At 41.7% G+C, this 24,833-nt stretch overlaps 1 protein-coding gene across 4 annotated transcripts in view; it reads left to right on the forward strand.

The window, feature by feature from the left end:
- EBF1 (EBF transcription factor 1) overlaps positions 1-24,833 on the forward strand; it is a 390,606-nt gene that overhangs the window by 280,002 nt on the left and 85,771 nt on the right. For 2 of the 4 annotated variants that reach the window (XM_070414505.1, XM_070414509.1), the window contains one exon: positions 8,983-9,116. In XM_070414505.1, coding sequence (XP_070270606.1) covers positions 8,983-9,116 — 134 coding nt within the window. The remainder of the gene's footprint in view (positions 1-8,982; positions 9,117-24,833) is intronic. The other 2 variants (XM_070414506.1, XM_070414507.1) reach the window with 1 other exon arrangement.

A 24,833-nucleotide genomic window follows, 5' to 3' on the forward strand; every position in this document is an offset into this window, starting at 1 on the left:
AAGTAATTGGCTTTGTCACACAGTTATAAGTGTCAGAATCAGGGCTGACCACAAAATGTGCAAGCCATAGTCCATGCATGTCATTGCTGCTTCATCCTGTTTGTTCAGTGTTAGAGTTTTAATTTTTAAATCTAAGAGACTGTTCCCAATATATAAGGTAGGGTCCCTAGGCCTGGCCTGCAGTCAGGGACGACTGGTGGGTGGGGCGATCGGGAAGCCCCGCTGGCACCCACCTTGGCTGGCGGCCTGGTGCCGCCCTCTGACCAGCCCTGCCCTCCAATTGCCGCCGCTGGTCGCCTTCCTCTTGAGGGGCTGACGTTCTACACAGGAGCTGCCCCCAATCAGTTGAGTGTCTGCCCCCTGGTGGTCAGTGTGCATCACAGCGACTGGTCATTACACCATTCGGTTGATTTGCATATTAGGCTTTTATTATATAGGATAAGATTGAGTGTTCATTTTTGGAAAGTTATTTTCACTTCCCTTCCTTGGCTTTGATGTCTAGAACTTTTCTCACAACAGGATAATCAGGAGAATTGGGATAAAAATAAATTTGTGCATGAAAGTTGTTCTTGCCAGGAAGAAAAGAGTTATTTACTTATTGTATAATCAGAGGCAAGTGAATTTACTATTGTTGCAATGAATATCACAATTGGACCCATGAATAATTCATTTTTAGGGTTATCTAACCCTCCATGATAATTTTTCCCCATTACTTTGTAATGGTGTGGCTGACAATCATAGAACGAGAGAAAGAGAGAGAGAAGAAATAAGGAAGGCTGATAGTAATATATGTTATTAGCTGCTCCAGGATTAATATTTTGTGCATTTCAATTTTGGATGTGACAGATCAAACATGAGTCAGAGAACAGTACATTCTCACACCCTTGAGCTATAAAATTCTAAGCTTCCAAAGTGTTTTTAACAAACATTGTTTTGCATATTATGAAACAATGCTGTGTTGCATGTCATTAAATCAATAAGCCTTCAACAGGTCTTACAAGTGCAATTTAGAAGTTGTAGGTGCATCAAAATGTAAAGATTTTTCACTGCTAAGTAACGGTGTGTAGTGAACCTGCACAGATGTGGATCTCAGGTGGACAAACTTAGAAACACAAAAGCACTTGCTCTGGCATGTTCAGATTACAACTGTTACACCAAGATTTGTTTTTCCCTTCCTTGAACGCCATGTCCACTGACTGTTGAGGAATTGTGCTAATTCGGAATAGAATAGGAAAGCTACAAAATAATCAGGAGGCAGATACAACTTGGGCTTGGTCTTTGTTTAGCAAATGGCATAGTTTGGAATTACCCATGGTGCTAAGTTTAGATACACATGGTGCTAGCTCTCCCTACCAGGTTAACCCTGCCTTGATATGGATGAGTGTTGGATATGTGTTTCCATCTCGTGACCAGGACTTTTCCCTTTTTTTCTTTTTATGTGAGAACCATTAATGCTGTCAAAGCAAAGGGCTTTCTTGCCAAGTGAAGTCACTTTGGAATAAAGGATGAAAAACACTTGAAATTCTTGATCTCCTCATTTAATATTTAATAGATTTAATTGCATCTGGAGTTGAGAAATCTCTATATCATGGGTTACATTTCTCTTGAAAATGACAAACATCACACACACACACACACACACACACACACACAGAGGCTCTTTTGCATGTATAATATATGATTCTTTGCCAAGTAATATCTAGATATGCTAGTGGATGGAATAGTAAATACAGACCAATAACAAAACAAAACAAAATTAAAACCTTAATAAACAATAAAATGCTTAACTGCATAAGCCAACTACTGAAAAGTAAAAAGGAAGGCAGAAATAAATCTGGTAACTCAAAGCAAGAGAGTAAGAGTTACAAAGATTGCTACCCCTCGAGTCAGGAAACTATCCAGTCTTTTGGTCTAGTATCTGCCCAGGAATCTGCGGGGCAATTAGGATTCTGCAAGTGAAGTTCTCGCAGGGTGGTACTAAGGTTCAGGTCAGGCATCATAACTACTACTGGTTTCTAAGGCATCAGAAAGAGGGTGGGTAGACCTTGAATAGATTTGCCTCTTGTACAGGGTGAAAATAAGGAGGGCCAGTCTTCTCCTAGGGCGAACACCCAGTCTTCCTTCCTGGCCAGTAGCTGCCAGTTGCCAAGGTCAGAGAACACAGGTGTTGCACTGAGCTGTGTGCAGTCAGAAAAGTCATTTCACTCAAACGACCCAGAAATCTGTGTGCTGAGTCCAAGTGGGGATACATTGTGTCCCCATTGTCTCTGAACAGGTTTCTCCCAAGCACAACTTCGCCCAAATCAAGTAGATACGAGGGAGAAAGGCCTGAGACTTTATGGGGCCACAACTGTCCCGAAGAAATGAACTGAGCTCATGGGTTTTGCAACCTTTTCTGCCAAGTCTCAAGAGCATGGGACAATAAAATTAAAGTCAATTCCTCATCTCTGAAAAGATTGCCATGAATATTCATTCCAGGCAAATGAGAGCCTTAAGAAAACATTCTACTTTGGAGGGGTGGATGCCAACCCCACCGCCTCCGTGGATCGAGCTGGCTGCTTAGCAAGTCACTGGATTGGAAGTTCCTAGGAAAGTTTTCCAATAAACTACATTTTCTCAGTGATGAGACTACAGGGCATTCTAGTAAATAAATAAACTCTGGCTAATGGGGAGCTGATGATAATGACAATAATTATTTGCTAGCATCTAGGGGACTATCTACCAGGCACAAAACACAAGTGGGCACATGCTTCATTTTGCCAGAAGTCTACAAGGTGGGTACCCACGGGGCAACCACGGCGTAGAGAGGGGAGGGTAAATGACTACTTCAAGCTCGCTCTAAGGGGTAGATGTGTAATTTAAACAGCTGGTGCTCTTCCCTGTATTCTAACCCTATAACACGGAATGTTAAAATCCACCTAATATAATTGCATCTTTCTGGCTTTATTCAGAAGCCATGCGGGCTGGTGCGGACATCGTCTCCGCTGTATGCACCAGTGACCCGCTCTGTGGAAATGCTCATCCATAGAGAGTTCTGGTTAATAAAATGCCGGAGAAGGAGAGTCTACATCCTTTTCAAAGCCACACACAATGGAAATGGGAAAGAACCTTATACTCGCGTTTGTGGGATTTCACCTTGAGATTTAGAATGGGATTAGAACATTTCTAAATTTGTGCATTTTAGCAACTGATCCAGTGTTGTTTCCCCAGCGAACTTGAATACAGGAATGGGGAATAAAAGCACAACAATGGCTCTCTAGTGAGGTCCCTTAACGGGACACCAACTGTTGTGAAAGCCTGGTTTGGGGGATAAAAGATGATAAATGCTGAACCCAGATCACCTCCACAGCTCCCCCAAACAAGTGAGGTATTGATCACAGCACAAAGAGATTTCAGAGGCGAAAGTAAGAGCAGCCCCAGGACCCTGCTGATTGCCGTGCACACCACTAATTCACCTCAATGGGCAGGCACCTCTGAGCTCAATTAACCCTTATTCCCAAGGCCACCCATAAACCCCGTGGTAAACATGGCTCTCCTGGCCCTTGCTCTCTCTCTGTGAAATAGATCATTTCTATTGGAGGCGGAGGGGTGATTCCCCCTTATAAATTCACCTTGCTAATAAAGAGCCTGATGCTCCAATGCCAGTGAGCAGGCACTCGAATCTTGTAACATTGATCTTGTAAATCAGAAAATTTTAAACCACTGAGGGCATGTGTGATTTCTTCTGCCTTCCATGGCTATGGGGAGGAAATATAAACGCTCAGGAGGTAGAGCAGGTGACATCAGAATCCCCTGGCGCCGCTGTCTGCACACAGAACGTTAGTTGTTAAATATGTACTGGAGGCTGAGCAGTTTCTTTCTCTCCCCCCTCCCTCCCACCCCCTCATTCTTCCCTCTCTTTTCCTCACCCCGACCATTGTTCAGAAGCAAATTGGAAATCTGGTAATTAGGCCCTGACTCACGGTGTAGTATTAGAGTCCTGAGCCAAAGTTCAACACCCTGAAATGAAATTTAAACCAATTAATCTGTTAGATTTTTATCGCTTGTCCGTGTTTTCTCAGCAATTCCCCCAGCACGTGGCCTTTGATCAACTCTCATGCAAACGCTAAAATGTGTGCCTGCTGCTAGCAAGATGGGAATGACATTAACATGGTACTCATAAAACAATCAGAGCAAAGAAGCCCTCAGACAGACAGGGCATAGTAATATTTAATAAAAGCGCACACATAATCTCCAGAATTAGCATTTTGTGCCTTGCAGTACCTTTGGGAGAAGAGCTTTTATTTGTGGAGTGATCATTATTATAACAAAGAAGAGCTACCTAATAATTTCCACTTTAACTCTGCAATGTGCCACGAGCATTTCAGAGCCATTATGCTAAACTGTGGTGGGGTAATCACGTTATTGTCATAGTGTGAAGGAAGGAAAATCTCTATTTTGGTGGCTGTTGGGGGTGGGGGGAGAAGTAAAAAAAAAAAAAGAAGAAGCAAAAATACCAACCCCTCTGAACTTTTGTGTTTAATAAGGTTTGCAAGCAGGAATTGGCTAGCAATCCTTGTGGATACCTAGACGTGTGAAAATTCACTGGTGAGGAAGAACATTTATTAATTAAATCAAGGTTTGGCTGGTAAAAGTGGTTTTGTATTCAAGCCCCCTCTTCCTCCCCCATTTTGTAATGTTTTTTTGGCGATAGAATTTTATTGATTATTAGACTCCTGGGCTGGATTGAATTCTTTTATAACTCTTTTCACCCTCAAATTCCACTGACTACATCTTCTGCGACTATATTAAAAACTATCTCTCCTCCTCTTACCTCGGGGACTCCCTGGGTATCCTGAATGCAGGAGATATAAGTCCTGGGCTGTTAGAGGACTGAGCTTCCTCAGAGTCACCCAAAAGGAAGAGGGAAGGAGAGGCTCAGGGTCTGTTACTCAACACAGCCTGGCTTCTAAAACAATCACCGCCAGTTTGCTTTGAAAAGTACAATCTTTATCTCTCACAGAGTTAAATGCTCTGCTGTTATTTAATTTTTATGTATAATAATGCATTGCCTTAACATGTGCTCACTGAAAAAATTCAAACCCTACGGATGTCTACAGAGTCAAATTTAATGGTCACCCTTCTCTGTCAGTCCCACGCCAGTCACATTCCTTTTGCATGTGGACCCACTGACAAGAGTTGGTGGACAACCTTCCAGACCTTTGTCTATCATACCTGTTCACTGGTAACTGCATACACGTACACACACATACATACAAGCTCACACTCATGCTCTCACATACTTATGCACATACAGGCTCATATATCATTTTTAAATAAACAAGTTTACACTATTCTCCAGATTACAAATTACGTTTTTCCCTCCCTAATGTATTTTGACAGCTACCCATGTCAGTTTATAGAATTTCTTTTCATCTGTTCTAAGGACACTCCTGATATTCTATAGTATGGATGTACCACGGTTTATTTAATCACTCTCTAGCTGGGGGCACCTAGACTCTTGGATATTTTACTGTCAGTATTGCTGTGGACATTTGGGTACCTTAGTTTGGTCATATTTGCAAGTATTTCCTGGGCTGCGTTTAGTCTGGCAAATTCGTATCTCAGGTGGAAGGGTAAAATGGTATTCTATGAGTTAAATCTACTCATTTTGTTTAGCCAACACAGTTTATTGAATTAGCTGCCAACATTTAAAGATTTGGAAATTTCACATAAAAATCTGGGTTCCCATCCTTTTTTCTGAAGTCCCACCCCCAACCCGGGGCTGTGTTTGTGTGGAGCTGAGTAGCAGTGACACCTTTAGGTGGGGGATGTATTCAGCAAACCGCCAGCCCATCAGTGTCCTGTCATTCCCCATTGCTTCTCCAGTTCCTAGTGTCAGTGGCCATCTCTCCGTCTCATGCTTGTTCCGAAACCCTGTTTTATTCATCGGTGTTTCTTGACTTGACCTGTATGGCTCTGTCAGTTCTTAACACCTGTTCTTGGGCCTGGTCTTTTTAGGTAGAGTATTTTCTACCTTGCACTATTGACATTTTAGAGTTCTTCATATTAGAGGACCACCGCAGGAAGAGTTAGAGATACACAGCATTCTTAGCCTCCTGGCACTAAATGCCGGTAACATCTCTTTCTCACCCCTCTCTCTCAGTGGCGCAGTCCATGATTCCTTTACATATTTTCCAAGCTTCCCACTGGGGAAGTACTATAGAGCTTCCGCTCAAGACTGCTAAGACATACAGATGTGTAAGAGCACCTCTAGAACCAGGCGAGGTCTAAACTGAGAAAGGGCTGCGTGACTTACCTGTTCTAAAAATGGCATCTAGTCTCCAGGCAGGGACAGTGGATGACACTGAGTATTGAGGTAGGATGGATCAAGAGGTGAAATGTGCCATTCTTTTCCTGGGGTACTTCCTTCAAGACTTTTTTCTCCAAAAATCTAATAAGATAGTGTCATATATTGTCTCCTCACCAAACTTGCTGCTCTTTCTCTCTTCTGACAAGTTGCATCTAGCATCTCTGGACAGTTGCTCACAAAATTTGAAGACACAGTTTTTCTCAGGAAATGTTTGAAAGCACACACACAAACACACGCACACACACATTTACATGCCTTCTGTATCCTACAAATAACAAAGGGAAAGAAGAGGAAGAGGGAGGGGTTCAAGTCTAAATCCAGCAGGTGTTGGCTATGCTGTTGTAACATCTTAACTATAGGTGAGTCTCAAAGATACACCAGCGCATTCTGGCTCTTTCTGTACAATGATGAGAAAGCCTGGAGGAGACCATATTTATCTAAAGCAGTGGTTCTCAACCTTGGCTGCACATTAGAATCACCTGGGAATCTTTTTAAAATCCTGATTTCTGGGCCTCATCCTCCGGAAATTCTGTTTCTTTGTTATGGGGTAGGGCCACAACATTAGTAACAAAGAAACAGAATTTCCGAAGGATGAGGCCCAGAAATCAGGATTTTTAAAAAGATTCCCAGGTGATTCTAATGTGTAGCCAAGGTTGAGAACCACTGATCTAAAGAAACATACTTGTGTGACTAAAAAACAAAATAAGAATTTAAAAATTAAAAGCAACCCCCAGGCTAATCCAGACATAAATGCCAAGACTATTTTGTGTTTTATGAAGGTAATCACAGGATCCACATTTATTAATTCCACTGGGTTCTGCACTTTCCCATCAGGAGGGACGCTGTCCAGGCCAGTTCGGTTAAACCAATATTCCATTCTTCTCAGTAGTTTCAAGAGAGAGAGCAAGACCTCTTCTACTCCACTCTAGCCACTGAATATACTGAGTGTGAAATTAAGAGTTAAGATTTTGAGACTTTAACTAGAATGTTTCCAAACTGCTTTTATTTGAAGAATTTTACATCTTTGTGAAATGTAGTTTATTTCTCTCATAATTTGCTTGAAATCATACATCATAGTTTATCATTGATTTGGGGTACTTGATTATGCATGTTAACCTGTTTTACTTTTAGAGAAAAATGTTGCTTAAGAAAAAGCCCTAGGCCTGTGGAACTGTGAATCACAACCTTTATGTGTGTTAAAAATGGGACAGGAATTTTTCAAGTCATGAATCATTTACATTTTCTTGATTAATTATTTTGTTTTGGGGAGAAAGTGGAGGAGAAAAAAGGCATCCGAGCTGCCCAGTTTGAGTTGTCAATGCATTACTCTGAGTTCAGCCAACGTGAAATGTTTAGTTTGGATATTTCCTAATTTCTCTGTGCAATTTTATAAGATTAATTTGAACCAAAATCAAACCCACTCTGCTTGTTTGTGTGGCTGCACGTGAGCAATGGTCCCACTGGGCTGGGCTTCATATTTTCTTTCTTGCAAAAGTTAAAGCATGACTTTTTGCCAAATTTGACAAAGTCCAATAATTTTTGCCAGTTTTCGGTCCCATTAAAATTAACTGGTGCTCACATTGGCTTCAATACTTGAAAAGTCAGGCTTGGATACTTAATAAATTTTTTTTATAGAGGAGGGTCTCATTTTCTCTCCTGGCACAACACATTCCTCACTCTAGAATTTTGCTTTGGTCGTGTTCATAAAAGCAATCATGGCAAAAGCAGCGTGGCATCGCAGAGTAAACATCCTCAGGGGAAGGAAGGTGCCCTCTGAGACAGTTCTAAAACATAATACTACAATTACATTTATGCCCAGCAATTCTCTTGAAAGTACACCATGCTCATCAGGCAAACCACCTCCAGTCTGTTTGGAATTACAGTATTTGCAAATTATTCCCCATCTCCAAGGGCCATTTATAATGGAAAAAGAAGAGATATGAAATTCTGAAAAAGTCAGTTCTAGGAGTTTATGCCTGGGAATGACAGCAAAACAAAGGTCATGAGACTCTCTGTGGTTCAGCCCTGACTCAGCTGTGCAGTTGCATAATTCACCCCAAGTGACCTGCACACTTTGCACCTCTAAAATGGAATCCATAACATTTAATGAAAAAAAATCTTAATGATTTTTAACGAGGAATGTTCTATGTTAGTGTTACAGACAAAGGGCTTTCAGCAAGAATAATTTTTTGCTTGTGCCTCTTTTCCTGCTTCCCATTGGACAGAAATGTTTATCTAAAAATCTATGAGCTTTATTTTCAGGATGTAGATTTCATTATGAAGCAATTCTATAAGTTTTCCAGTGTGTTCCAAAAAGTCATTCATTGTTCATTTTTCATAATCTGTAATATTTTCGTAAATTAAATATTCTATTTCATAAGATTTCAGGTTTGAAATGATTTGGGGCAAACATATGTCTCTCAATAGAAAGAATGAAAAGAATGCTTTTAAAAACTGAAATTGCACCCTAAGGTTTCTGGTCCTAATGCAGCTAAGAAATGCTGAGATCTTTGCGGGACTTTTCGTTCGTGAAAAGATAAAAGATTTTTTTTTTCTTTTTCTCAAGTCTCCCATCATTAAAGTTTGATTCTAACAGCAGACTCCTTCTCTTTTTCATGTGTGTTGAAAAGCAGCTACTCCCTGTATCAAAGCCATCAGCCCGAGTGAAGGATGGACGACGGGAGGCGCGACTGTGATCATCATAGGGGACAATTTCTTTGATGGGTTACAGGTCATATTCGGTACCATGCTGGTCTGGAGTGAGGTAGGTGTTGTCTGAACATTAATATCTAATAGCTTGGTCTAGTGGAAGATACTGTCTACACTTGAATGTCTAATAGAGTGTGTGGAATTTGTGGTGCCACCCTGGGTGGGCCAGCACCAGTGTCCAGGACTCCGGCAAACTAGGCAAGATAGGTTGGGCTTACCAGGAGGCAACCCTTGCCACTGAAATGACTTCCATCCCGTGACCCATTAGCACTGGCAGAGTTTTTGTTTGGTCATTTGTCCTGTTGGGCTTGCCATGAGGTGGAGGTCTATTGGATATTGGCAGTTAGAAAGGAAGATACGAGGTCACAAAATCTATAGGAAAAGCCTCGTCCAAACTCTAGCAAGGGAGTCATCTGTGGATGTTTGCAGGTGGAGTCTCTTGTAGGCCCATCCTCACGGAGCACCATTCAAACGACAGTAATAATGTAGGGGTAGGTGGTCCTTGACTTATTCAGTGACTCAGAAACCGAGCGATTTGCCGGGGGAACCTGGGAGAAGCAGACCTAGGAATTTACAGGGCTCAGGCATCTCAGTGCGTGACTGCAACCAAGCACTGTGATTGTTATTTTAACGTGCCAGTTGACTTGTGTAGCAATAATCAAGTTAGCTCAAGATTACAAACTGTAAACACCATTATATAGATGCCATGGCAAACTTGCCTTTGCTTTCTAAATTCTGAGCCTAGACTTCCCAGCCAGCTAATCCCTTCTCTTTCACCTCACCAAAGCTTAGAATAAAAACAATGTTAGGGCTACAAGGTACTATATATAGGGCCCATTCGTTCCACTCGCTTTGCAAGTGGTCATATGAACCGCTAAAGTTCATTGAGATTTACTAGTACTATGAGCTACGCACTGTGCTGGGCTTGACATTGATCATGTCACTCTCTACACCACGAGGTAAAGACTCTTACTTAGCATGTATCTTGTCTTGATAAGGATACTGAGGCTTAGAAATACATCCTTCCTTACACAACCTGAAAGCAGCCATCCAGCGCCCACGGAGTGAATGTGGTGTGCATGTGGCCATACAAAGAAGTCAGTAGGCAACTGGAGCTAGAACTCAGATTTTCTATTTCCATTTCTAGAGGTTCTCCCACCACTGCTTATCCCATCTAGATGTTTTATGTGTGTTTTCTCTCCAGAGGGGCCATCGAGATAAGCAGAATACAGACTTCGATAGTTGATTATGTTTATCTTTCCAAAGCCGAGCCTGTCTTTTTAAGCTTTCTATGTGCACTTTTCACTGCCAGTGTCCACCCTGACAAGCCCCTTGCCAGCCTGGTCTCTCGTTTGTGTTTCTCATGCAGCCAGCAAACGGCATGTGCTTGGCCAGAGAATCAAAGCTCTGGTAAAGCCGAATCAGGGATGGGCTTCTCAGTCCCCCAGAGTAATTGTAGTCCGAGTTAGAACATCCCAGGCATGAAGGGTGGACTGAGTTCCCCGTGCCGACTGCAGCCCATTCTCCGTCAGAACCATTGGGTTGTAAAATCAGAAGCATCACATACATGGCATGTTTGACTGCCAGCCGGGTATCTTCATCCCTGTTGAAGACAGCAGTCTACACAAGCACAGCCTGTGCCAGGTCATGTGGGCTCTATCTCCACCTCTTTCTATCCGTCATTCTGTTACTTATCCATGTCACTGTAGTCAGTGTAAGGTCTGAAGAGAAGTGGGGCTCAGAATAGGCAGTAAGTCTCATTGACCTCTGAGAATAAGGTGAGTTCATCTGAACTTCATTTAAAACCTTGTGCCGAAAACAAGTCAATCAAACAGGGCACCCCTGCCTGTCTTAGCCCAAATGCACTACGCTGACTGTGGAATAAGTTCATCTACCCATCAGGAAGTCATTCACATGTGCCTCTACCTTGTTCCCAGTCAACTGAGTCAACCGAGTGTCAGAGGGCTTAAGAAACCTGCCCGACACCACACAGCCCAATAGTGATAGAGATGGGATTGGAGCTACAATGTACATTTTTACAGAGGAAATAAAAGCCCAGGTTAATGAGCAAGCAAATGGAATATTGAGAGAGAGAGAAGAAGAACAGAAAGACGAGAAAAAAAACACACAGATGTCATAGTAGTGTAATCATAGTAGTAGTTAAGTACCTTTTATTTGGGTAGGGGCAAAAGATATCAATCAATTTTGGGATCATTTTTCTAGGCTTCCATTGGATAGAATGAGAACTTGATACTATGAATATTTAAGAGAAGATATTTATGAAAAACTTATAGAAAAATGCAGAGCATTACAGATTTTATTTAATGGTTATTGAGCTTTAGTTTTTGCCAGGTACTAAGTATTTGTTATGGCTCTCATGCAAGTCTTATAACATCTGTATACCATGTCATTCTCATTTTACTGACGAGGAATTGAGGCTTGGGGAAGTTAAATGAGCTGTTAGTTATCAAATGGGATTTGAACCTAGACAGTCCAACTACAGGGCTCACCTTATTAACTGTCCATGATTTACCCTATGCCAAAATTTGACCCAAGGATTTTACCACTTTCTAGTTGTATATGTTTGTGGTGAAGCCACTGGCTGGTAGGGCGATTTAATCCTTATGAAAGGTACATGCCTTGTGTTGGGGGCAGAAGGCAGTCTTTTCCTTTGTTTTCTTAAGTGATTTTAGGCAAAACAGTTAACCTGTTTGGACCTCATTGCTAGAGTAAGACCACTATCTATCTGAAATCTTTGTCCCCTGGCCATGTGATCTTGAGGACATGCCACCTCTAAAATTGAGGTCTTCTAATTATAAATAAACTTTGATCTCTTCTCCATTTTCTCACTGGATAGCCTAAAGCCTTAGGAAGCAGGCTTGTGGGTGAGGACAGGCAGGCAACATTTTAGATTAGCAGCTGAGTCTTTTATAGCTAAAGGGTTTTTAAAAAGAGCTACAGAAAATAGGGCTGGCTTAATTTGCCCTCATCTGTGCTCTTTCTCTACCAACCCAATCTTTTGCAAATGAGTAGTTCAGTTTAGCTCACTGACTGTCTCTTGAGGGTTGGGAAGAAGAAAGGTGGCACGCCATTGCTCCTGACTCAGGGCTGCCTCCTGCGGGACCCCAAGTTTTGGTGAACTCCATGGCTTTTCTGTGAGTTTGGTTCACTGTCTTGTTACTTTTCCTTCATTGTTTCTAACCCTTTCTTTATTCTCTCTCTCTCATTTTTAAAACAGCTTATTTTATTGATATTCTTATGCTTATCTTGTCTTACCCCAGAAGACTTAAAAAATACACAAACCTGTAGCCCGGCCGGTGTGGCTCAGTGATTGAGCATCGACCTGTAAAGTAGGAGGTCATGGTTCGATTCCTGGTCAGGGCACATGTCTGGGTTGTGGGCTTGATCCCAAGTAGGGGGAGTACAGCAGGTAGCCCATCAGTGATTCTCTCTCATCATTGATGTTTCTTCCTCTTTTTACCTCTCCCTTCCTTTCTAACATAAACCCAAGAAAACCAACAGGGTGGATGTGTCCTAATTTTTAATGTGAGTTGAATATTTTCTTGGTCAGAGATGTACTTGGTTGCTTTTGATTTCCCGCCAACATGTGATTTGGAGGAGGAAGGGGCTCCTGCTACCAGTTTGTAAATACAATCATTATTTTAGTATCTCCTTCTGAATTCCTGTAATTTCTCAACAATGAGTACTGGCTGGCTTGCCTCTAGGTGTCTAGCTCTGGGCTAGGTACTATGGGTGATTAAAATTAGGCTTGTGGAAGCTGGCGTTTCATTTGGAAAAACAACTTGGTCCCATGAAACAAATTAGAGAGTTTCATAATATGTTTATATAATCCAGTGTTCAATTTGCAATTTCAAATTTGAGGCAAGGTTCTAGAAGGCAGAGAGAGTGGTGTAGCCAGAAGTAGGCTGTTCGAATAACCAATCAAGCTTCCTGTTACATACGGGTGGGTCTCTGTGCTAGACAATTGAGGCTCTCATAGTCCTCTTATTTAATCACTGAACTCTCACAGAAAATTCATACAGTTTAAGGTATTTAAGCTGCTGGTAAAGAAAGTACAGTGATGGGATTTGCGAGGAGCAGAGGGTGCAGAGAACTGCAGATGACAATCACCCCAGCAAAGGCTGAGACTGCGTGGGGTAGCAGTGGGCAAGGGGCCAGTCAGGAGACCTGCATACTGACTGCAGGCCTTCCATTGCCCGGTCAGAGCATCCAGATTTTAGTCAGTGTTGGTCATTGGGCCTCAGTTTCCCCATATGAAAATGAGGGGCTTAGATTAAATCCTCTTTGAAATCAGCTACAATTCTAGTAATTCCTTCTGTCTAGAGTTGACTCCCTTGAGGCTCCCTCCAAAGTTAGAGCGGGGGGGGGGGGGGGGGGGGCGGGACCGAGGTGAGTGATGATGGCTTCTTTTCTTCCACTATTGTTTTCTACTTTTAGAGCAAGCACACTTGCAATATGCAATTATCATGTTTATTTGCAAAAGCCTTCTTTGAACTTCATCAGAACCATTTAATTAGCCACAGAATTGGATCTCCCTCTTGATATGTCCTTAGTCAATATTTTCCCCCCTCTACATTTCAGATTCTGGTATCTGATATAAACCTGATTGTTATACCTTGATGTTGCTCTAATTCATCTTCCAGATAGTTCTATGGAATATTGTATACCAGCTCTTTAGATATCAATAGGTACCCTATGGGAGACAAAGGAGGGAGGTTTTTCTTGGTAAGTTTGGGAAAGGTTGAGTCAAATAATTCAACCGGTTCTTGGTCTAGGACTTTGCAGAGCTTTGGTGAGATTGGCATGCACTATGAACACCCAAAACACAGTACATGGCATGTCCCAAACTTTAGTGACCACAGAGCCTTTTTGCAGGGATCACCTTCAGCAAGATATATTGGTGATGGCTGTGCATTTGGATTTCATGTTAATTAAAGTCATGAAATTCAATCATGAGGTGGTTGGGCTGGGGTGGAGGTGAGGGAATCGTCTGAAATATTTGCAGAGTATTATTCAGATCAGACCAGGAATATTTAGAGCCATTATTCTTTAATGCTGTGAGGCTCTGAACAGAATTTCGTTCATGTTTTGCATCTAGTTTGAGTCAGTGCATACTTGCCATTAGAGGCCATGCGACTGTGTAGGACAGGAATATTTAAAGGTCGCCAGGGACACTTGGCTCAGATGGGAGAAGCCAGAATTTCATCCCCGTATGCACAAATCAGTTGAACATTTTCTCCAACTGCATTCCCAGAGAGGTAGGGAGGAGTCACAAGGAGACACTGTGGAGGAAAACTGATGGGTGAATGTGGTTGGGTAAATGGCAGTTTGGGGGCTGAGGAGCGATTTTGCTTCTTGGGTCCAAAAGTTGGATAACGGGGTTTTAAATGCAGTTCTTGATTGCTTTCCTTTTTCCTATCTCCACTTTTGATGCTTGTTTGTGTACAGAGCTCAGAGGAAGGATTGTAAATAAAAACAAAACAAAACAGTATTTGTTCCTCTGTGACCTTAAAGAATGAGTGGCTACAACTCATATATGTTCCCACTGGAAGTTTCCCAGGCCTTTTATCTGCCCTCGATTTTTACTGAACCACATGTAGAGAGTCACACACTCAGGGCTTAGAGGAACCTCTCCAGGCATCAAGGGCAGCTGCTTTATTTCGCAAGTGAGGAAAAAGAGGTTCCAGAGCCGTACAGTGACTTGCCCTGGGAACGCATTAGCTACTTAATGCTGGGATTACAGCCCAGTGCTCCTGGCACTGACCTCCTCCACCCATTCAGCTTCCTCTCGCACCTGGTCTTCTCATGGTATCCCGTTGGCTTTTAATATACTTCCTTTTAACATACTGCTTATACTTCCCAAATTTTACATGGCATTGACACTCTTACTCTCGTTATCTCTACCACATTTATATGAGAAACAATTCCACTAAAATAAAAAAGAAAATTACGAAGGGTGGAGCAGGACACCCTCTCAAATATCTCTTTGAAAATGTTATAATGTAAATATCTATGTCATTTATTTTACCTATATTGAGGCTTACACGTGTAAGTTTAATTCAAAGTTGATTAAAGGCATGGGTTTACAATAATTCATTGTCACCTACATTTTCCTAAATATGTAAGTTGTCAAGTCTATATTGATTCTATACTTACTGATTACCTATTAAGTGGAAGATTCTTAATGCAAAATTATAAACTTTATTTTTAAAGACTAAAAGGAGCAGTCTGAATCAGTTGTGTTAAATTTGGAATATGACTTTGAAAAACACCTTTCAAGCCCAACTTATTTTTATGGGAAATCATTTCAGAATGAGCCAGCATATTAAAAAATAGATTAAAAATAGTCTAATGGTCTTTTTAATATGGTTACAGTTACAACCATGCTCACCTTATTCCTAAAAATGCTTTAGTCTATATTTTTTTATTTTTAATGGCTAAGGTGCTTGAAATTTATCCTCTACATTCATAATTATGGGATACTTAAAAACGACTTTAAGATGACATTTTCAGCTCGTTGTTTACAGCACATTCAGGAGGTACATGCATGTGCCTATAACTTGAAAATGGAAACCATGGAAGTATAATGGGTTCTAATTTGAACATGAATCAAAGACAGAGTTTACACCTCTCTGCAGTCATGTAACTCCTGTGAAGAAAATAGTTACCAGTATAGTGTTGTGTTTATTTCATACTAGAGGCCCGGTGCACGGATTCATGCATGGGTGGAGTCCCTCAGCCTGGCCTGCGCCCTCTTGCAATCCGGGACTCCTCGGGGGATGTCGGACTGCCAGTTTTGGCCTGATTCCTGCAGGCCAGGCAGTCTGGCCTCCCCCCGAGGGATGTAGCAGTGCTAAGTGGCAGGTGGCCAGGGAGGAGCCCCAGCCAGTGCCGGGCACAGCTCCACTGCTGCTCATCCGGCCCTGCTGTGCCCACCGCCACTGCCACTGCCCAGTAGTGCTGCTGTGGAGGCACCCGCCACTGCAGCCGCACTTGCCAGCTGTTAGCCTGGCTTCTGGCTGAGTGGTGCTCCCACTGTGGGAGCTCACTGGCCACCAGGGGGCAGCTCTTGTGTTGAGCATCTGCCTCCTGGTGGTCAGTGCACATCATAGTGACTGGTTGACCGGACGTTCCAGTTGTTTGGTCCTAATGGTTGTTTAGGCTTTTATATATACTGATGTGTGCTCAGTGCTGATTGCTGGAATGGCTCCTGGTGGTCGGAACTAACCTTACTGTCTTCCTTTTTCTTAAAGCTCCTTGGTTTGGGATTCCAGCACTCCCCTCAAGGCTCTGCCCTTTCTTTTCAACATCCTTGTCCCCTAGGCATCTTAACTTATGTTCCAGGCACATTGAGGTATTGGCTGCTCCTTTTACCCATAGTGAGTTTTCGCCTCTGCATGCTTGTCTTGCTTATGCCATTTCTCCATCCACAATGCTTTTCCCTTCTTTCTGTGCCCAGTCTTCTGTTCTTTAAGATTCAATAAAATATCACTTTTGACCGTGAAGTCTTCCCGCACAGCTCCAGGTTTTGTTTTCTCTTCTTTCTAAATTCCTATATGACCATATAAGGTTCCTTATACTTTCTATCTTTAATGTTATTTAAGGGCTGCTCTCTCCTTCAGAGGCAGGGTCCATGCTGCATTCAGCTTAGTCTCCTACAGTGTCTAGCACAGAGCCTTGCACACCAAAGACATTAATTTATACAAATTTATATGAAACATTGTTGAATGATATTAATTAATCAATTAATTAATTCAAACAAATGCTCCTCATTAGCAACTGTTGTACTCAATGATGCCCTAAAGTGTCAGTACCAGACAGACAGATTGCAGTTTAGTTTTTGTAAATGCACTTGTGGTTAGGTAGTTTATATTTAGATATATTTGTTGTACAATAAGGCTGCACATAAATAACTCCATGTAAATCTGTTGGTTATGGTGAGGATTAAGTAGTAATAAAACTAACACTTTGTAATGATTGATGCCAGTGAGGCCTCCTCCTAACTCACTGCAGGCATTATATCAATTAATCCTTAAAATAACACTAATTATATAGCTGGCCCCTTTTCCCTATCCCACCTCCCTTCCCAGATAATGAAACTAAAGGTTAGAGAGGTAGGGGTTGAGTGACTTTCCAAGGGCCCACAGCTGATAATTTGCAAAGCCTTAACTTGAACCCAAATCCATCTGACTCCAGAGCCAACTCTTACCATTTAATAAGAATGTAGTGGCCCTAACCAGTTTGGCTCAGCGGATAGAGGGTCGACCTGCAGACTGAAGGGTCCCAGGTTCGATTCTGGTCAAGGGCATGTACTTTGGTTGCGGGCACATCCCCAGTGGGGAGTGTGCAGGAGGCAGCTAAATCGATGTTTCTCTCTCATCGATCTTTCTAACTCTCTATCTCTCTCCCTTCCTCTCTGTAAAAAATCTATAATATATATATATACACATATAGAATGTAGTGAAACCTCATTTATCCAGAGAAGAGTGTGACAATGACCTTAACCCTCCCAAATTCAGCATGACATCAGAAATCAGCAAAAAAAAGTAAACACATAAAATAAAAGACTTTAGGGTAACCAGAACAGTAATTTCTAACAAACGATGTTATCTTTTCCCCCAGCTCATAGCAAAGGAAGGAGCTAGAGGCAGGTGGTTAGAAGTAGGTTCGGGGACAGCAGAGGTGACAGCTTAGTGTCAAGGGCAGAAATGGAGCAACCTAAAAAGCAGATGAAGAACTTGATTCCTCTGGAGCACATTAATGACGGCTCACAAGGACAGGGGCCCCGAGTCATCACTGTGTTCTCTCTAACAGTGACGTGTGTGATGCATCCCTGTACGGCTTCCAGCGAGAGCAGTTGGGATGGCACAGTATTCAGAGGGGTTTGGCTTTGGTTTCCTGTGCTGCTCACTTCCTGAAGGGGCGTGTTAGACGAGGAATTACTGAATATATATGCAAGTATAATGTACGCAGTATGCACATATGAACTAAACCACACACAAAACAAGTTAGAATGAGCCTCTGTTTAGTATTTTGATGTCCTTCTCTTAGAGCTTTGAGAGATCCTACAAGTCTTGCTGAAAGGTGAATTAATTCCCTGCTTCCCCATCTGTCAGCCTTTTGGTTCTTAGAGTTTTCTTTCCTAATTCCATAGGCAAAGATTCGGCCCACAAACCGCCAACATTGTTAACAAACATTCAGCCTCTTCCATAAATGTATCCGGCTTTGTTTTTTCTTTCTTTTATATTTTAATTTCCAAACAAACGAGCAGGAGCCCAGGACCCTAAGCCAGGCCCGATTAAGGAATGATGTCCCTTCTTGACTGGACTTAGAAAAACAAGCCTTGAGAAAGAGCTCATTGTGCTGTTTCAAACCACAGGGCCTGGCGTTGCCGGGTCCAGTCCCTCCTCCTGGAATACTGCGGACCTCAGGAACTCACAGCGCTTCTCCAGCTCCCAGATGGTCAGGATGGGTTCCAGTCTTTAATGGGCCCAATTGGCTCGAGATTTACGTCCTGGGAAGAGAGCTGGAGAAAGTTTATTTAAAAAATAAATTACCAAAAAAATAAATAAATAAATCAACCCACAAAACCAAAGGTAGTTGAAGTATAATGTATTCCGTTTAGCTTCCCTCCCTGCCCCCCCGCCAACCCCCAAAGCTGTTATTTTGAAAGATGATCTTGTTGCTGTTTTGTTTTATTCAGTTAACTGCATTGACTTAGGGGCCTGGGTAGTTTATTTGGTAAGAAGAATTGGGTGGTATGTTTTTGCAAATGCTTATTGAGGCTGCCAGGAAGTTTGTGGAGATGAAGTAAAAATGATTTTTTTTTTCTTTAGTACCAAGATTTTTGAATGGGGTGGTATTGATTATTTCTTTTTGTAGGTTGATAAGGGACTTCATTGAATCTTTATCCTAATTATTAGGGGTGGTTAATGGCATCATGGAATTTATACATTCAGCATTCAACAAGTACAGGATGAGGCAAAAGGGGGTTTACGGTTGTTTGTATGGAAAGTATGATTAATAAATAATAATACAAGAATGAACCCTGTGCTTTGCATACTCACAACTGTAAACCTACTTTTGCCCCACCCTGTGTTTATTGAGTGTCTACTAGTTCCAGAAACTGGTAAAACTGGAAACACCATAGTGAAATCAAGACAAAGTTTATATCCTAATGGGCTTATATTCTAGTTGTGGGACACAGACAATAAGATAGGAAAATATATCTACACCTCCGTACTCTGTATCTGTGTCTATGTCCATATGAGAGGTTTTTCAGACAGTTTTAAGAAATTCTGCTAACTATTCAAAAGCTAGCTTTCAAATTCCTCATTTAACTCAGTCCCTGAGACTTTACGTTCAACAGTCTCCTCTGACATTCATCCATAGAGTTTATCTCTGGGAATTCATGTAACCCAACATATTTTGCTAAACATTGGTTTAAATTTATGTTGTTGAAAGGACAAAGGGAAACCAGAATGTTTGTGAAACAGTAACTGCTTCCACTGGCGTTCTCTCACGTTCCCTGAGAAATCATAGACTGCCTTTGAGACAGGCAGTTCTTGGGAACAAAAAAATCTGTGTTATGAAACCCAGAGAAGTCTGATTAGGGAGCAAACCAGAATACACCGAGGGCCTCAGAAAAGCTGATGTCCCCTGATTTATGTCATATCCACTTCGGGGGAAACAGAGATATAATACGGAGGTTCAGCCGGGACAGTCGCCACGAATATATACTTTTCATATTTCAGCTTCCTTCAGGAACTCCTGAAGATAATTTTTTTTAAAAATGCCGTCTTTAACTACAGAAAGATGAATGTTCCAGAATGGAGAGAAAATCAGTGTTCTTGTTTGCTCACTACCACTGTGTTGTCTCTTTAAAAATCTTTGGATGATTTGGTTCTGAAGCTTTAATTATGCTGGTATGTTATGGTTTCCTTAGTTAAGTGTCTGCTTCATGTCCAGCACTCAGCACCCCCTGCCTATCTCAAAAGAGATGGATATTATTATCCTAATTGAGGAGGAGGGAGAATGCTGTGAGAATTATTAGTACATAAATTAAAAAATTAATCTGGAAAGTGCTTTAGGATCCCCAAAGAGCTCTTCCCAAACACAAAGCATCTTTCACATTACTGTAAGTATTCCCACAGCGCAGATAGGCTGGGGCAGTAATGAGATGAGTAAACTGAGGCACCGAGGGTGACAGTGGGTGAGTGGGCCAGCGCACCTTAGAACCCAGGCCTTTGGATGGGTAACACCTAAAACTCACCCTACCAGGGACCACTTTAGGCTTTTTTCTAGTCATTAGTGTTAACCATTTTCCCAGAGAACAAACTTTTCCTTCATTTTATCTCTTCTCTGTAAGTCTTTGCTTGTTTTGGACTTTTTGAAAGAAATAACTTTTTCATGTTGAAAGTGATTAAGGCTAAAATATTAAATCCTAAGGCCAGTAATGAAAAATCACTGGTGTGCTTTCTAGTAATCCCAGTTATTCTTTTGGCTTTGTGGCTTGGAACTTCAATTTGCATTTATTTCATATAGACTCACGGGTTGGAAAACATGCATAAAGGCTTATCTTGGAATGGCTCTTTTGTTTTGCTAAGAACTCATTCTCAGCTAGCCTCTCACCCATGAGAAGGGTTTTTTTGAGGACCTACTATGTTCCCAGACAGAACCTTTGAAGATGTAGGAGAAGCTGAGGACCCAGTCTGTCCTCTCAGGGGTAGAGCTAGGGGGGAAAAGCACACAACCCAGCAATTATGGAAAAGCAACAGACAATATTGGGGAGGGACAGCCTTGGTCATTTAAGTATGGTCCGTTATTGGTCAGGCAGGCTTGCCACTTCTGATTGGTTCCCTGAGCATATTTCTTAACTCGCCTGAAACTCATTAGCTAATGCCCATACCTGCCCCTCATACTAGAGAACAGTAGTCACTGAAGCAGCTTCACACAGTACTTGGCACATAATTAGAAGACAGCAAAAGGCCATTGCTGCAGAAGTCACAGTGGAGATCATCACCGCCGCCCATTCAGTGTGTGCTAGAGGGATAGCGATAGTGCGTGCCACTGGCTCTCAGAGAAGGAAGTAGTTCCCAATTGCCCTTCCCCTCAGAATTCTACATGTGTTCATTAACAGGTATTTAAAAATGCTAGGCACTCCCATTTACCTCCATGCAGGTCACACTTCTGCAAGAGGCTTTTGTCCTCTCCCATGCTCCTCTCTGGGCTGCCAGACTTTGCAGACTGTCTCTTTTGGAGTTGTGCATCCACCTCCATGTACCCCCCTTCCTACCCCCCACCCCTGCCACACACACACACAATCTTCTGTGGATTCATAGAAAAGAGAAAAGTTCCTCTCTCCTGTTTCTTGCACTTCTGTTGAGGACAGGCGCTATCCACCGCCCCCTCTCACATGTTCCATCTCTCTCACAGCCACAGTAGCTTCACTTTGCACCCAGAGGTCATAGTGATGTGCCTCACCTGGCCCAGCCCCACGGGAAACTTCTGCTCTTGTGCTCTGAGTCTGGAGAAGAAAATGCTCAGACAAGGAGCTCGGCCAGGCAGCCTCTCCTGGGGCCTTGCAGAGACCGTGCGTGTTTCTTTCATTGTAATGTCACACTTTAAAATGATTTCTTCCGATTACAATGTTAATGAATTCTTATTGCTGAGAAGTTAGTGAACTCAGAGAGGTATGCAGAGGAAAATTAAATGACCCATAACTTTACCATCTAGTGGTACCTCTCTTGATACTTTGATGAGTAGGGGGATGTTTCAGGCAAGGCATAGCATGGACAAAACAAAGATGTCAGGCAAGGATTGATATTTTTATGTATCCACATGCCATACTTTCCAGAATGTCTAAAGGCAACATGGGAAGTAAGACTAGAAAGGGAGATGGACGTCAGGTCTAGGAGCACTCTGAATATTATTCCAAGGAGTTTGGAATTTGTAAATGGGGCAGTTGAGGCAGCTGAGAGTTTGAGTCAGGGAATGGCATGATGAGGTTGTCTTTGAAGATAATTCTGGAGGAGAAAATAGAAATGGAGAATATTTAGAAAATAGTCTGAGTGAGAAATGGTAATAAACTGAATAGGAGAAAGTAAAGAAGCAGAGCCAGTGGTATTCAGATATGTGTGTGGTGGGGACGGGATCGGCGGGGGGGAGGGGGGGGAGAGGGGGAAGGTGGAGGAGGGAATCAACATGACTAAAAGGGAAATTGAAGGGAGGAGAAATAAATATGATCTCAAGTTTTCTATTTTGGGTGTTTCAAAGGATAGCATTCCCTTACATATGAAAGCAAACACAGAGGCAAGAAATACATTGACAGGTAGTAAGATGATAAATTTAGCTTGGGTCACCTTGAAATTGAGGTGGCAATTAGACATGTTTGGGGAGATTCTGTTACTGTTGCTAATCAAGGTTTGGTGCTTGGCCAAAGAGGTCAAAGCTACAGGTGGAGATTTAGAAGTGAGTTTAGCTGGGGTGGTTGAGTCAGTGTGTGAACTCAAGAAATGTTAGGCAACTAAAAACAGAGGAAAATATAGAACAAAGATTGTGACAGTTCTCCAATTAAGAAGTTGGCAGAAAGGAAAAGTTTGAAAATGAGGAACACAGGAGCCTATGAATAAGAGATGCAGTCTGGAAAACACTTATTTGCAGGCATAAGAGATTGGTTTCCTTCCTGGTGTTTTAAATAATTTTGGTTAACTTGCCCAGCCATCAAATTTCTCATCTGGAATACATATCCCACAAGGACGGGTTTCAGAGATAGTGGCTGTGCAAGTGCTTTGGTAACCATTAGACACACTGCAAGTCGTATATCTTATAATTAGTGTCACAGTGGAGACTTCCAATATGGGAGAAAGTAGTGTCAGATGCTACAGAGTTTCGAGAGAATGCTTATTTTTAGTACAACTCACTTGATTTTTAATTTAAGGAAGTTGAGTTAAAAGACTGACTCTGTTCTCTAATCACTTAGAACAGTATTTCCCAAAGTATGGATCTTGTGTCCCAGGCAGTCCAGGAGACAGTTTTGGGTTTGACACAGACATAAAGTAGAACTGAATCACATGGTGAGAAAGCCATTCTCCGTTTGTTTCTCATCGAATCCTTTGGGTTTATGTTAATAGAGAAAGTCTCAGTTGGGGCATGTAAGTCTGTCACACCTCACACTAACTACTTTCTATTTTCAGTAAACTCCTTCAGGTTGTCAACATGATTCAGCTAGAATTTAATAACATCAAATTAACTTTAAGATTACCGTCTAGAATACCTCCTTATTTTGGCAGAGGATACCAGTTTTTTTAGTTACAGTAGTGATAGAAAGTTTCCTTTTTTTAAAAAAAATATTTTTAAACAAAAAGGTAATCAAATTTTTAAGTACATAATTGTATAGGTGACATACAGATATGGCAAAACTGAGAAAGTGGTATTTTAATGATGGAAGTTTGGAAAATTTAGATTTACTCGAGCCCTTCCTCCTTCTTTTGCTGAGAGTGACTACCTTAGTTCAACCAGGTTGGAACGATGTAGGAAATTTATTCTGGAGTGTGTGTGTGTGTGTGTGTGTGTGTGTGTTGTGTGCGCATGTGATCTTTGGGTCTAGACTTCCAGATCCAGACCCGACCTTCCCCTGAGATGTTGTTGGCTCAATTTTTTGAAGCCACTGGACTTTTTTTTGAATGTTTGTGTCCTTAGGTGTTGCAATGAGAGTGTTAGTTTTAAATGATTACTAGCATTCCTTTGAGAAATAAATTCTATGATTTTTGGAGTTATTAGTAAATAAGCCTATGTTTTCAAATGGATAAAAGTCAGATAAAATATTTTCCCTCTGTAAGCCATCAATATCATGTGTCAATGCCAGAGACTGTTCCCAGACTAACATCACAGAAAGAAAAACACCAGTGAATTCATTTTCTAATGATGATTCATATTTTGCCTCATTTGTGAAGCTTAGTGATTTCTAGAAGAAATCTCTGCTTTAGTTGGGGCAATTGACTAGAACTGAAAATGAAATTACATGTGAAAATGTGGTTCAGTTCTCTGAGCCTAATGTTTTATGCTAACACCCTACTCTCAAATCAGTAGAGTCATCACTGTCATATCTAATCAATTAAAAAAAGCCCATAAATTTTATTCCTCAGTGTAGCAGCACATCTATAATAATAAAAGCATAATATGCTAATTAGACCAGATGTCCTTCTGGACATCCTTCTGGATGACCTTCTGGACGACCTTCAGGACAAAGCTGCGGTAGGCAGGGGCCGAAGCAGAGGCAGGCAGGCGGCGGGTGGGGGCTGAGGCAGAGGCAGGCAGGCAGCTGGTGGGGCTGAGGCAGAGGCAGCCTCCGCTGCGGCGGGGGCCGAGCCCCTTGCACGAATTTCATGCATTGGGCCTCTAGTAGGTAATATAAGTCCCTATACTTAAAAAAAGACATCTTCACTCATCTATTTACTAATGTCTTTCCATATTTAAAAAAAAAAAACTTTTCCTGGAATAAAGAGAGGGGAGGTGAAGGATTTTCTAACTGGCTGGAAGTCCTCCTAAGTATGATTGTGATTTAACGTTACTCTACATCCTAAGTAATTCTTAAAAATCGAAGCATACCACCTATTTGGAATATAACAATATGGTGACTTTAACCATCAAAAACACAGCTGAGGATCAGGGAGTAATTGAAAAATAGATATAGCATAAGGATAGAAATACACACACATACAGTCTTTGGATCTGAAAAATTTGAGTTTGT

This window comes from Myotis yumanensis, unplaced genomic scaffold (genome assembly GCF_028538775.1).
Source record: "Myotis yumanensis isolate MYYU_CA2020_CCGP unplaced genomic scaffold, mMyoYum1.0.hap1 SCAF_5, whole genome shotgun sequence".
Lineage (NCBI taxonomy): Eukaryota > Metazoa > Chordata > Mammalia > Chiroptera > Vespertilionidae > Myotis > Myotis yumanensis.